The sequence below is a fragment of the Hyperolius riggenbachi genome, chromosome 9, assembly GCF_040937935.1.
Source record: "Hyperolius riggenbachi isolate aHypRig1 chromosome 9, aHypRig1.pri, whole genome shotgun sequence".
Taxonomy (NCBI): Eukaryota; Metazoa; Chordata; class Amphibia; order Anura; family Hyperoliidae; genus Hyperolius; species Hyperolius riggenbachi.
This window is the reverse complement of record NC_090654.1, coordinates 282,739,686-282,755,123: the sequence shown is the minus strand read 5'-3', so window position 1 is coordinate 282,755,123 and position 15,438 is coordinate 282,739,686. Positions and strand designations below refer to the sequence as shown.

The 15,438-nt window shown below is 44.4% G+C and overlaps 1 protein-coding gene across 5 annotated transcripts in view; it reads right to left on the bottom strand.

Annotated features, from left to right (window-relative positions):
* WDR25 (WD repeat domain 25) overlaps positions 1-15,438 on the bottom strand; it is a 165,425-nt gene that overhangs the window by 56,449 nt on the left and 93,538 nt on the right. For all 5 annotated transcript variants that reach the window (XM_068254701.1, XM_068254699.1, XM_068254698.1 and 2 more), the window contains exon 4: positions 9,254-9,384. In XM_068254701.1, the coding sequence (XP_068110802.1) occupies positions 9,254-9,384 (131 nt within the window). The remainder of the gene's footprint in view (positions 1-9,253; positions 9,385-15,438) is intronic.

The window sequence follows — 15,438 nt, the reverse complement described above, 5'->3', positions numbered from 1 at the left end:
TCTTTTCTATGTCTGATTGGCAGTGGCTCCACCCCCTTTCCTGAATTTGAACCCCAGTCATCCAATGACCAACTGTACAAGGTGTACCAGGTTGGATTGACCAATGACCAACTGTACCAAGTTTGAGGCTTGTACCATTAACAGTGCAAGACTGGCAGCAATTAAATATTCCCCCTGAAAATCAATAGGTGAATTTTGATTGGCTTTTTTAGGCTCCACCCTCTTTTCTGAATATCAATCCCAGTCAGCCAGTGACCATCTGGGCAAAGTGTGAGAACCCTGCCATTAACAGTGTAAGAATGGCTGCAGTTTATATTTTCCCAGTGAAATTTGTATTTTTCTCCGCCCACTTTTTGGTTTTGGGAATAAAAAGTATCCTGTATGTTACTCCTGGTAATGTACTATGTGTGCCAAATTTCATTCAAGTCCGTTCAGCCATTGCTGCGTGATTGAGTAACAAACATGCACTTTTACATTTATAATATTAGTGAGATATCTACTTTTAAGAGGTTACTTGTAGTGTTGGTGTTTGAATTCTCCTGAACACCGGACTGCAGCCCCCCAGCACGTGGACAGGGTCATGAGGAGGTCACTTACGTGCCATTCACGTGACTCCAATGCTCCCATCTTACGGCTAAGAAGGAAGAAGCTTTGGAACCAGTGGCGTAGTTATAACTTTCGGGCCCTGATGTGGAATTTGGACAGCCCCCTACCACTAGCTAGATGAGCCCCCCTCCCTCACCACCCCCCCCCCCCCCCACTCCAGTATGGTAGCTAGACAAGCCCCACCCCCACCGCAGTAGGGTAGCTAGATGTGCCCCCCTCTGTAAGATAGTTGTGCCCCATTTCTTCACAATCCACTCCCCCTTCCCCCACAGTTTTACATAGGGCAGTGGGAAAGATTAGAGTGAGCACTTACACTCACCTCTTACAGTATCCAGGGGTTGTCCAATCTGCGCCACCACCCCTCTGTACTTCCTGCTTTTCAGATCGGGCACTAGGGCCCAAACTGAGAAGCAGGAAGTAAGGAGCAGCGGTGGTGCAGAGTGGACAGATGGGAGCTCCGGAGCCTGGAACCTGTAAGAGGTGAGTGTGAGTGCTTACTCTATTCTTCCCCACTGCCGCTGCGCTCTTCAGGAGGGCAACATGGGCCCTGCTGCGACCGTGGCCCCTACGCCACTGATTGGAGCCATGAAGCACACCTAGCTGCACAAGTGACCTCCCTGTGACCCCGTCCTGCTCCCGTGTGAAGTGTGGAGTTCAGGAGAATTTGAGTTTCCAGGTGAGATACAACCTACTCCCTTCAGTGGGAACACACATACCTTTGTTAGTATCAAAATTAGGGGTGACACCAGGAGATGAACCTTACTTTTTGGTTGCAATGAGTAGGAGGGCGGTCCTAAGATTCTACCCTTGGAGCGTTAGAAGTGGTTGCCTGACATTCTGGCACCTGGGAGTAGGTGAGTATACGTACACAATTATATTTATAGCACAGTGAGTTAATACACCAGATACCGGGTGTATTCCTCTGTTTTCTTCTGTATTCTTTAGCTACACCTCTATGGGATACGGACAGCCACTGATCGTTACTGAGGACGGCTTTTCTGTTGTCTCCATCTCTCTGAAGCCAACAAAATTTCCGCATGGAAGTTTTCCATTCACCACAGCATTACAAAAGAATAATCATCTGAATCCATGGCAACGCCTTCTCTGTGTCAGGAGCGAAGGGGGAGATGTTTGTAAAATCGATGTGCATAGGAAAAAATCTATACGTTCTGCGACAGCGTGTGCGTTCTGCTGGGGCGCAAGTTCCATGCGGCCGGCTATCAGTTCCACAACAACGGAGGGGGGAGTGACTGTCCTAAACCTACAGGATTACTGAATGCAGGTCGGAAGTATTAGCACTTCACTGCAGAGGTGTAACTAGACTTAATAGGGCACCCCTGCAAAAATGATAGCATGGGGCCCCCCCAAGGGCGTTACTAGGATCTGAAGAGATCCGGGGCACTTTTGAGCACTCTAGCCGGAAAATGGGTATGGCCATGCACCAGAATGTGGGTGTGGCCATGGGTGGAGCCAAGCCACACCAAAGCGGGCCCGTCTTACAAATGAATCCAGGTCAGCCTCCCCTTGTAGGCCATCAGGCTTTCATCAACACTTATGTCCCTCCGGGGTACATACATTTTATGGAAGTTGTTCACTACCAGCTGATAAACCTCCCAATATTTTTGAGCTTTTGCGCAGGGTGGGCGGACTCATCAAAGGTGTCATTGTCTGAAAAAAATGCAAAAATTTCATTATGAGTCCAAAACGGTATTCAGACATTACGGTGCCAAAGAAAGGGGTAGCAATTATCTTGGGTGTGGCCATGGCTGGCCCCAAATTTACATGAATTTAACAGCAGTCTAAGTAGGCCTGCCCAGCAAAATGTTGGATGAAGTTCCCTCTCCATTAATGCAAAAAAAAAAAAAAAAAAAAAAAAAAAAAAAAAAAAAAAAATTCAGCCTATCGGATTAATAGGCAGTGTCACTGCCGCCAGGTTATCTGGCAGTTCCCCCTAACATTCCCTGATCTTCTAGTGGACCCCCTCCCATGCTCTCACGGACCTCCCATTCAACAACTCCCAGCATGCCCCGGTAGAAGAACCACAACTCCCTGCATGCCTCCATAAAGGCATCAAAGTACCCAGCATGGCACCACAGCACCCAGCATACCCCTGATTGATGCACTACAGCTCCCAGCATGTCCGCCATTGAGGCAACACAACCAGAGGCCGGTGTAGAGACTCGTTTGTGAAAAGAGTCATAAGCTGCTGGGAGAATCAGTCCCATCTACACCATATGATTCTTTGTCAGATTCGATTCAATATGATTCGATTCATTTTGATTCAATCTGACATGTCCGATTCATGATTATTTTTTTCCTCATTCATGAAAGAACCCCTTTAAAGGACCATTATCATGAAAAAAAACTAGGCAATTAAAATCTGACAGAACCAGCCAGTCCATCTTCTCATGGGGGATTCTCAGAGATTTATTTGTTTTAAACAGCATTTCCTGAACAGCAGTTGCAAAGTGTAACTGACAGAATAGTGTGTGAGAGAGTAGGGAGGCTGGCTGGTATGTTACTATTTTGGCAGTTAAACTGCTGTTCAGGAAATGCTGTTGAAAACAAAGAAAACCCTGAGAATCCCCCAGGAGGAGATGGACTGGCCCAAAACCTGTCAGTTCTGTCGGATTTTAACTGCCTACTTTTTTCGCGATAGTGGTCCTTTAAAGAGGAACTCCAGTGAAAATAATTTAATATAAAAAGGTGCTTAATTTTTACAATAATTATGTATACATGATTTAGTCAGAGTTTGCTCATTGTAAAATCTTTCCTCTCCCAGATTCACATTCTGACATGTATTACATGGTGACATTGTTACTGTGGGCAGATTATGTAGCTGTTCTGGCTTTAACAGACAGCTATAAACAGCCATTTCCTGTGTGTGTCATTGTTACATTGTGGCAGTTTGCCCAGAGTACCGTACGGTACCAGAGCCTCTTGTGGGAGGGGTTTCAGCACAAAATCAGTCATACAGCGCCCCCTGATGGTCTGTTTGTGAAAATCATTATATTTTTCATGTAAAAGTGGGTATCAGCTACTGATTGGGATAAAGTTCAATTCTTGGTCGGAGTTTCTCTTTAAGGGCTGGGACCTACATCGGCACGAGGCAGAAATTCCAACAACTCTAGGCTAATGAAAGTCAATCAGGGTGATTCCACAGGAGCGATTGCAATTTCCACAAAGCGCAAATGCAGGTCATGCCGCATTTTGGCGATCACATTCATGGCCCTTACGGGCAAACCACGATCGCTCCGGCACTCACGCCCATCCTCGCCGCTGTTCTGTCGCTGCAAAAGCTCGCTCTGCTGTCTCAGTGACAGCAGAGGCTCCCCACAAGGGTGGGGCTACTGGGCACCGGTCCTCAGTTAACGTAGCCAGGAGACACACTTGTCTTTCAGTTTTCTGGGTGTTGTTTTCTGCATGCATTTTCGGCACACCTGTGTATTTGCATAGAGAAAAACTTGCACGTTTTTTCATAGCAACTAATGTAATTGAAAGAGAAACCTGACAAAATTGTGCAGAATTATCATGCAGAATGTTAGTTTTTTTCCTGCGAGAGAAATTAACCACTTAAGGGCCGTGGTGTTAAGCCCCCTAGTGACCAGGCCTTCTTTCACAAATTGGGTTACTTCAGCTTTAAGGCCTCGCTGCAGGGCTGCACAACTCAGCACACTAGTGTCATCCCACCCCCCTTTTTCCCCCCACCAACAGAGCTCTCTGTTGGTGGGGTCTGATTGCTCCCCCACTGTTTATTTTTTTTATAAATATTTTTTTTTTACAAATTTCCTTATTTAAAAATTTTACCTCCCTCCCCCTCCCCCAGTCAGCCTATCGCAGCGGATCACTTCTGTGTCACACGGCTGTCCCCAGTACAGTGCTGCCTTAGATCCTTAGGTACCGGGATACATTATGGATTCTAAACATCTGTAAGCAAGCCTGGGGAATTTGACCTGGGAACATAATTGGAGTTGGCTTACTGTCGATGTGAAATCCCTGTATTCCTGTATACCCCATCATTTGGCCCTGGTAGCACTCCAATATCATCTAGAGAAATACTCGGAGTATCTTTCTGATCTCCAGGTGTTTCTCTACACTGCTGTGGAATATCTCCTGGCCCGCAATTACTTTATCAGTGTTCTTCCCAGAAATTTTTTCCAGCCGGGTGGCATGAAAAAGTAGCCGGGTGGGGCGAGATGAGAGAAAGCAGGGCTGGCCCTTCTCTGCACAACTCTGCTTACAGCAGAGGAGGTGGTGAGCCAACAACAGCTGGGTGGTCACCAAAACTAGCCGGGTGGAGCACCCAGCTAAAAGAACCCGGGGAGAACACTGCTTTATGTTTGACGGCGTCTTCTATCTTCAGAGGTGTGGAGCCTCCATGGGAGCCAAATTCTCCCCATCTCTCTATATGGGATGGTGGGAGGAGTTCCACATCTTTGGGGATGGGGGGCGCCTGACGACAGGGGTTGCGTGGTACGGAGGATTTATTGACGATATATTGATTATATGGAAGGGTGATTCAATCGGGTTTGATGCTTTCATGGCCCATCTTAATGACAACAGATGTAATCTCCAATTCACCCACATGTGGCAGCAGGATAGCATAGATTATTTGGATCTGACTCTGAGGGGCGATAGGGATTCAGGGATTATTTGCGCTGGTAATTCTATTTTACGTGCTAATAGTTGCCATCCAACTCACACTGTCCGAGCAATTCCAGTTGGTGAATTCGTTAGGGCTCGGAGGAACTGCTCGGACACAGCCAGCGCAAAACAGGAATTTGACATAGTAGAGGAATGGTTGTTGGCCAGGGGTTACCCGAAATGGACCATAGACAAGGCAAAAACCAAAGCCAATGCCACCCCCAGGGATCAGTTAGTTAGACAGGGTGGGTCCAAAAAGAACCCTAGGGAGAAACCAGTCTTCGTCACAACGTATAGTGTTGAGTTGCATCAGGTGACTAACATCGTGAGGAAGTACCTACCTATTTTAGATGGAGATGGAGATTTGCAGCCACTTCTTCATGAGGGAGTTAGCTTTGCGAGTAGGAGGGCACCTACTTTGGGCAGTCTTTTATCGCCCAGTCTATTTAAATCCCCCTCTGGACACCCGACGTGGCTAACTGTTAAGGGTTCATATAAATGTGGAGTGGCCTCTTGCCATTATTGTCCCATGCACTCCAAAACCCAGACTATTGTCTCCCTTTCTAATGGACAGGTTTTCCCCATTAAACATTTTAATAATTGCAATACCAAAAATATAATTTATTTGGTTACCTGCGACATTTGTTCCATTCAATACGTGGGTTGTACCACTAGACCCCTAAAAGCTTGGATTGCTGAATACTATTTGGGAGCCGGCTGGCTCACCAATAGTATTTTGAATGTCGTGAAACTTTTTCGCTCGGAACATGGGGGAAATATGTCCAGTTTTTCGGTAGAGGGTTTTTCTACCGAAAAGACAGGGAGATATTCTAGCCATGATCCACAAGAAAGAGGCCCTGTGGATCTTCCATTTGGGGACCAGGGCCCCTCTTGGTATGAACGCAAGATAAGATCTGGCCTTGGTAACAAAATAATTAAACCCCCCCCCCTCCCCACGGATATAGTTGTTATCCATTAGTTTCTTGGTTTGGATTAAGTCATTTGCTCATATAAATTTAGAATGTAGAATATTGGTATGTCTATGTATTAAAGTGCGTTCTCTTTGCTTTTATCTTCATTCACTTTTGGGTTTTAAATATGTACATATTAAATTGTAAAGGCTGGTGTGGCAGCCAGTTTAGAGGGTGCGGACCCTAGTGTTCCCGCCCATAATGGGCGTGGTGGGTTTGTTACCCCCCCTGGCTCTGCCCACCATCCTCTATTTAATCCTGTTGGTGTGAGCCATACAATGGCTATGATTAAGAACCGTGCTGGTTCGAAACATGTCAGCTTGGTACTCTTATCTGATTGGGATACGTCCTGATTACATTTTTGGATTGTGGGGACATCGTGAGGACCTTCACTTACTTGTCATTGTGTCTGGGCAGCCCTTGTCTCCGCCCCTGTGAGTAGAGCGGTATCCTTCCTCCCTTTGTCTGCTGCCTTAGATCGCAGTGCTGTACAGTCCTATTAGACAGGGTTTCGCCATCTAACAGTCTCCGTACGGCTGGGAGAGTGAAGCGGAGCTCCGTCATCAGAGCGAAAATGCATGCGCATCAGTGGGCACACTCTCCTGCAAAGCCCATTACCAGCCGTTCAATCGCCGTGGAGCGGTCCTAGAGCTGCTGCACTGCCAATCAGCATGGAGCAGTCGGCAAGAGGTTAAGCATGAACTAGACCATTGATTTAACATCAGTTCTCTCGTGTCCCCTGCTTTTATATATAGATTAAAATGTCAGTAGCTACTCTTAGTTACATAAAAGAACATGTGAAAGCATTCCAACACATTCCCTGTGTGTAAAAACCTTTATTTTCACTACAGAGAGCAGTACAGGCTTGCTTATCTCCAGGTAATCGGCAAATGTAATCATTGCAGGCTGAAGCTCTCTGAGGCATGTGTCTTCACTATGCCCCCTCCTTTTCTGCTTAAGCGGATCCGAGATGAAAAACGAACTATAACAAGTAACTTGTCTATATTTCTTATCTAAAGTTTAGATAGTTTACACAGCAAATCTAGCTGCAAACAGCTTTAATAGAATATGATTGATTATTCAAGTGATACAATTACAGCAGCCATGTTGTTTGTAAACATTACACAGAGGCAGGCTTATCTGCACCATCAGCACTCAGACTGTGAAAAAAACCTAATCCCCCCTCCTCCCCTCTGCCTCTGAAATCAATGGCTAGTAACGCCTCCTCCTCCCCCTGCCCAGACTGAGCTCCCATGCGCCCTTGCTACTGCCAAGGCTCTCTGAAAACCTGTGGGCGTGGTTTATTTAGTTTATAGGGAATTAGAGTATTAAAACAAAAACAAAAAAGTATTTGGCTTGAGGAATGCCCTATAAACAATAGTAAAGGAACACAATTATGCAATGAGTAAAAGTTCACCTCGGATCCACTTTAAGTGACTCAGCTGTTGCCAGGGCGATGTTTATTCAGCAGAGGGAGGAGGGAGCAGAATTAAAAAAGAGGCAAGAGTGTCTTCTGCCTTTGCCGATGAGACAGATATAAGCTATCTCGTACTGCTCTCTGCAGTGAAAGTATACGTTTTTACTTACAGGGAATGCTGTGAAAAGGGCTCTTATGTAACTAAGAGTAGTTACTGAAATTTTAGTTGTGGGAGTATGATCCCTCTTTTATGGAACATCCAAACAAATGAAGAGGCGGCACACTACTGGCTGCAATCACTTTGCTTGTATTCAGGAACAAGTACACACTACAGTTTCGGATTTACATCCTTCCTCAGGTGTTAAACAGCAAGCAAATGTACATACAACAGTATAAATACATACACCAGGGTAGGCCACCACACCCAACCTGGATGGCCCCACCTACACCAACATGAACCCATTGTCTACCCAATCCTTCATGAGTAAAACATTTCTCAACATACTATGGTCATTTGGCACTCCTTAATGGCTACCAAAGTTCATAATTAAACTGACCGTTGTCCTGACACTTCCAACAATGTCAGTAATGTCAGATTTCTACTACCTACTGTAAGTGACAGCAACATACAAGAAAAGTGAGTTATGGCTCATTTTACTCTGGGAGAAATGTACTTCTTATTTGCATGTGTTTTAATTAAAATCCTCTTTAAAGTGTAACTGTCAGGCATAAAATAAAAAAATCTATTCTTTATTTTTATCTGGTAAACAAGTAATAAGGATGCTAACCAGGCAATCCAAACGTTAAAATCTCTATTACTTTTCTTGTTTATAAATGATAAATTCCCCAGTTTACCTGACTCTAAGGGCCCGTTCTCACCTGAGCGGGAATCGCGTGATTCACGCTCACGGCAAACCGCTAGCGGTTCTGCAAAAACCGCTACACAATGTAGCGAGTGGCAGTGTTCTCACTGCATGCAGCGGGTTTCCGGCGACGAGCCTTCCGCGATTAGCGATCGTGATTAGTGTGCAAAGCACGCTAATCGCGATCACTCCAAAACCGCCGCAGTGTCCAGTGATTTTTCCACGCTAATCGCGGGAAAATCACTCCCGCAAAACCTGGCGGTAATCGCCGGAGTTCTGCGATTATAAGTGTGAACGGGCCCTTATTTGGTACGTTGCCGCACAAAGAGAGTTGCAGGGCATGCTGGGTTGTCTTTTTTTGCTTCTTTATTTCCCCTCAGACTTAACTAATGTACAGAAGCAAAAAGGACAACCCAGCATGCCCTGCAACTTTATTTTTGCGGCAACGTACCAAATAAGAGTCAGGTAAACTGGGGAATGATCATTTATCATGAAGAAAAGTAATAGTGATTTTAACTTTTTGATTGCCTGGTTAGCATCCTTATTACTTGTTTACTAGATAAAAATAAAGAATTGATTTTTTATTTTATGCCCGACAGTTACTCTTTAAGGACAGGGTCTCGTTTTGACTGTCTGAGTATTTTAAAAGCATTGTAAAGTCCAGGAGCTCCTCCCCAAACAAGCTGAGTGTCTGCACAGCACCGAGAAAAACATTTGTTGGCCATCAGCAAATGAGAAATCTCGTCTCTCACCTTACTCGCCCTCACGTCCCAGGCTTTTATAGCAGGGGAGAATCCTCCACAGATGAAAAGATTTGGGTCAATCGGGTGAAACCTGACCACACCAATCTTCCAGTCGTTTTTTGCATTGAACAAGTCTTTTCCTGCACACAAAAAAAAGAAAATATAACTGCCGGATGAGATAAAATTACAATGTACGGGGCAGTTTGCAAAGTTTTACGTGAATTTACTTCCCCTGAATCTCACGAGTTAAAGAGGAACTCCAGTGAAAATAATGTAGTAAAAAAAGTGCTTCATTTTTACCATAATTATGTATAAATGATTTAGTCAGTGTTTGCTCATTGTAAAATCTTTCCTCTCCCCGATTTACATTCTGACATTTATTACATGGTGACATTTTTACTGTGGGCAGGTTATGTAGCTGCTCCTAGCTGTTTTGGCTGTTAGAGACAGCTGTAAACAGCTATTTTCTGTCTGTGAACCTTGTTACATTGTAACAAACTGCCAAAAGTACCGCGGTCCCAGAGCTTCTTGTGGGAGGAGTTTCAGCACAAAATCAGTCATACAGCGCCCCCTGATGGTCTGTTTGTGAAAAGCAATACATTTCTCATGTAAAAGGGGGTATCAGCTACTGATTGGGATAAAGTTCAATTCTAGGTTGGAGTTTCCAGAAGCAAAAAATAAACTGATGAGATAATGAATTTTATGTGCAATACAGCTAAGAAATAGAACATAAGTAGCAAAGAAGAGAGTCTCATTTTGTTTTCTAGTGCAGGAAGAGTTAAACAAAACTTCCGTTGTTATCTATGCAAAAGAGCTTCTTTGAGCTATTCCGTACTGGGTGGAATACAGTCCTGTTCTGCAGCACTTAAAGAGGAACTCCAATGAAAATAATGTAATAAAAAAGTGCTTAATTTTTACAATAATTATGTATAAATGATTTAGTCAGTGTTTGCCCATTGTAAAATCTTTTAAATCCCTGATTTACATTCTGACATTTATTACATGGTGACATTTTTACTGTTGGCAGTTGATGCAGCTGCTGCAAGCTGTTTTGGCAGTTGGAAACAGCTGTAAACAGCTATTTCCCACAATGCAACAAGGTTCACAGACAAGAAACTGCCAGGAGTACCACGGTCCTCACAGTTTCTTGTGGGAGGGGTTTCACCACCATATCAGTCATACAGCACCCCCTGATGGTCTGTTTGTGAAAAGCAATAGATTTCTCATGTAAAAGGGGGTATCAGCTACTGATTGGGATAAAGTTCAAGTCTTGGTTGGAGTTTCTCTTTAAACAGCAAAGTAACAGTAAGAGGCACCATGAGATAAGGCTTTACTACAAGAAAGTTCAAAGGGTCATTATTTCTGCTTTGTTTTACAGCTTAAAAGACAGAGAGTGGTTTCAAAACTGCAACTGTGATCATATGATGCAATGTTATAAAAAAAAAACTATATACCTGAAAATAAAAATATGAGACTCTTCTTTGCTACAAATGTTTTATTTGTTATCCTACACATACAATTCATTACATTGTACGTTTTTTTCCCTTTCAGGTTTGCATTAAAGAGACCATGTTAGCACACAAGTAATGCTGAAGAACCTTTCATCAACACCCCTGCTGGTCACTTGGCCTGTGTACCCATTTCCGAAACCCCTTCAGATTAGCTTACTGGGAGGAACTTTGAAGGCCTCATAACCTTCCCCAGCCTTTTGGGTTGTTACTTTATCTAGAGGGGAGCTCCAGGGTGCATAAATCTGTTACAATGTAGCCAAATTCAATATCAGAGTGCTGTCCTCGTCGCTTCCCCCGCCGCTCCAATGCCAAATTTAAGAACAGCTCTGTAATGGCCAAATGCCCAGTTATCTCTTACCTGAGGGTCACAATCATGCACCAAAATTCAGCTCCCCATAGCCGCAAAGTTATATTGCAGTACAAACGCTTAACCCTCACCTACAGAGCTCTTCACAATCTCTCTCCCCTGTACATCTCCTCATTAGTTTCCAGATACCAACCCAACCGCAATCTCAGATCGGCACATGATCTTCGTTTGATCTGCTCTAGAATGACCTCCTCCCATTCACATATACAAGATTTCACATGTGCTTCGCCCCTCCTCTGGAATCCACTTCCATAACACATCCTTAACTCTCCAACCTTTGATATCTTTAAATGTTCCCTCAAAACTCTCATATGCTCTACCTTGGGTCATTCTCCCTCTGACCTAAGGCCAAATTGTACTCTTACTAGATATCCTAAAAACACACAGCCTCTAGGTATGTTTATTATATACTACCCTACCTCTAGTTCCCCCTATTCCTTTAGATTGTAAGCTCACAAGGGCAGGGCTCTCTCACCCTTTTGAGTCTCGGAATTTGTTATACATTTTATTCATCATGTTAATTTTGTACCTGTAATTACCAATTCTGCACTCTGTATCGATTGTTACAAATTCTGTATTCTGTGTATTAGGTGTACACCATTGTCTGTATTATTATGTACCCCTGTTTGTTTCTTATTTTGTACAGCGCCACGGAATATACTGGTGCTTTATAAATCAATAGTAATATTAATTAGTAGCCGAGGCATCAGGGCTGTGGAGTCAGAGTTGGAGTTGGTGATTTCATAAACTGAGGCGTCGGAGTCGGATGATTTTGTACAAAATCCACAGCCCTGGTGAGTAATAGACTAAGGAGTTGGAGTCATTTTGGGTACTCGGAGTCGGAGTCGGTGGTTTCATAAACTGAGGAGTCGGAGTTGGAGTCGGAAGATTTTTGTACTGACTCCACAGCCCTGCGAGGCATGACAGGTGTCCTGTACAACAAAAAACCTGCTTCAGAATGAAGAGAGGTAAAACCACCTCATGTGCCTGTATGTAAACAAATACGGATGCTATCCAGGAATATCTAGAGCAGGGGTCTCAAACTAAATTTACCTGGGGGCCGCAGGAAGCAAAGTCAGGATGAGGCTGGGCCGCATAAGGAATTTCACAATCGGGGCGCATCGCCGCCTCTGCCCGCCCCTCTCACTCTTCCTTCGCAGAGAGGGGCAGGGAGAAGCGGCGATCCGTGCGGCGATTGACGTCAGGAGGGGCAGAGCTGAAGCTGAAAGCTCTGCCCCTTCCAGGAAATGCCGGCGGATTGCCCCCCGGGCGATTTGGGGGCTCTGCTGCCCTCGTTTAGCGGCGGGGATGCGGCGGATTACTTGGGAGCACTGAAGCGAACTATAAGGAAGCTTTTGCCGGCGAGGGCCACAAAATATTGTATTGAGGGCCGCAAATGGCCCGCGGGCCGCGAGTTTGAGACTCCTGATCTAGAGAAAAGGGCTGGGTTTTCTGACCTGCTCTTTCAGCGGCAATACAAGCTGAATTTGTTGTCTGAGAGCATAAGAGGCGCCTGCATGACTTTTCAGACGACATCAGCAGGACGGTATTCCTATAATAAGGTGGAATAATCATGGATTTCCGAAGTCTATTCCTGAGGCTGGCGATACAGTTAAAAAGACGCCAATAAATGAACAATTATGTCGCAGGGCCTCCCTGGCAATTACAGCGTCGTCAGAACAGCGGCCAGCGCACGTTCGGGTTCCGCGCCGCCATACCTAATCAAGAGAAAATGGTCTTCATTGTATTCTTTTTTTTTGTAATACACAAACACAAAACGTGCGAATGGACTTGTTTTAATTTCCCCACGGAAAATATTGCGGAGATATTAAAGGGGGAGGGAATGCGGTTGCCATGGGGACGCTGCTTGAGATGTAATTACGGACAGAATTATTAGCACGATCCAGTAGTTAGACACAAAAAAGTTTATTAACAAAACCTTCGGCTAAATTCTTCTGACAAGCGAGAAAATAAAAATAAAAGAATGATTTGCGTAAGTCGTCGGGAGGGACTGTGAAACCCGCGTAATGGTGGAATGTTTCTGCTGTAATTACACATTGCGTGGAAAGAGCCGCATTCTGACAGCACCGCCCCTTTATTATCCGCTTCCAGGGCTGGTGCACACCAAAACCCGCTAGCAGATCCGCAAAATGCTAGCAGATTTTTAAACGCTTTTTTTTATTTTTATGAGGCGTTTTGCTAGCGTTTTGCGGATTGCTGCTGCGGTTTTCAGTATAGTAGATTTCATATATTGTTACAGTAAAGCTGTTACTGAACAGCTTCTGTAACAAAAACGCCTGCAAAACCGCTCTGAAGTGCCGTTTTTCAGAGCGGTTTGCGTTTTTCCTATACTTAACATTGAGGCAGAAACGCATCCGAAATCCAAAAAATGCCTCACCCAGGCATTTTTCGTTTCTGCAAAACGCCTGCCACTCTGGTGTGCACCACCCCATTGAGATACATTGACCAAGCAGATCCGCAGCCGCAAGCGGATCTGAAAACGCCCAAAAAGCCGCTCGGTGTGCACCAGCCCCCAGAGTTTATGCTGCTTTTTGGATTATGAGATTGTCTACATTACATGGTGCAGAGGAGAAGTTGCAAGCAGGAAGAGGAAGAGGCAGGAGAGAATTACCCAGACTGCCCAGGGTGACCCAGAACCACCTGGAGAGTATAAAGGTGAGAGATAGAGATTAAAGTGTAACTGTCGGGCATAAAATCAGTTCTTTATTTTTGTCTGGTAAACAAGTAATAAGGATGCTAACCAGGCAATCCAAAAGTTACAATCTCTATTACTTTTCTTGTTGATAAATGATCATTCCCCAGTTTACCTGACGCTTATTTGGTACACACAAAGGAAGTTGCAGGGCATTCTGGGTTGTCCTTTATTGCTTCTCTATTCCCCCTCAGACTAATGCAGCATGATTGGCTGAAGCACACAGCCCGCTAAATAATAGGCTTTACTAATGAACTGTGTTTTGCATGGAGTTCTAGTAAAAAAACACAAAAACTGATACACCAGAGCGGAGAAAATACCAGTTATAGGATTTATTTGGTAAACTCTATCGGGGGATGTGTTTATTTTGTGCCAAAGCGTTCATCTCTGGTTTCCTTTAATATCTCAGCTTTTATTTAGTCTTTCACAACTAAGCCCCTGAAGTAGACTCATCCGTGTTTTAACAAGATTTACGCTTGCAGACCATTTTGCCACCCTTCCTATAAGCTATACGCTGTCTAATGCAGGTCCAGTCCCCCTCCCCCATATTACAAGAAGGTTTTGTGAGAATAGAATATGCAGCTGTGTTAGTTTACGTCATTCTGTAAATAATGAATGTACCATCTAGTTATTTACATCTGTGGTCGTCAAGCTCAGGGCTGTGGAGTTGGAGTTAGAGTCGGAGTCGAGGAGTCGGAGCAATTTTGGGCACCTGGAGTCAGAGTTGGAGTCGGAGTCGTGGTTTCGTAAACTGAGGAATCGGAGTCGGGTGATTTTTGTACAAAATCCACACCCCTGTTAAATATTAGACTAAGGAGTCGGAGTCGAGGAGTCGGGGCCATTTTGGTTAGGGGTTAGAGTCGGAGTCGGAAGATTTTTGGACCGACTCCACAGCCCTGGTCAAGCTAACCAAGTGTTAGGGCAGGGTCTTATCTAAACAGAAAAAATTGCAAAGACAATTATTACTAACGAACTAACCTAATTAAATATTCCTGTCACCTAACTATGAATGTATTCAGGAATGTATTACTGTATTATCCAGCAGTTCATTATTTACATGTCAGGACCCAATCGGTGGTCAAGGTAGGCAGAATAATCATAATCTATTATTCATTCCAAAGTGTATATCTATCTGGTCCAAGCCTTCCTTGGGCAGATAGATTGCTATAATTCATTGTATGCCTTTTGTGCAGGTAAATAAATTCTTACTATGCTTCTAGGGGACTGAGGGGTAATATTTCACTGCATCCCCAACTGCACCTTAGACGTTATCAGTTCTCGGCTTTAGTTTATTTGTTTGTAAAACTTTTTGTTTGTCAATAATATCATTAGCCACCTTTTTATATCAGCAGCCAATTTTGCCGGTCTGACTTTCTATTACTCTGGGACAACTCTTGGTGGCCGTGCTCCCCACCGCCAGCACTCTGCAATGAGAGAGACCAGGGCCCATATGCAATTACGTTTTTCTCATGTGTTTTCTCCTAAAGAGACTCTGTATACTGGGGGGTACACATCTCGGAGAGGCTTTCCCCGTCCTCCTCCGTCCCATGGAGTAACAGGCCCACACCTGTTACTTGCCCCATGTGAGTTTAAAGGAGTATTG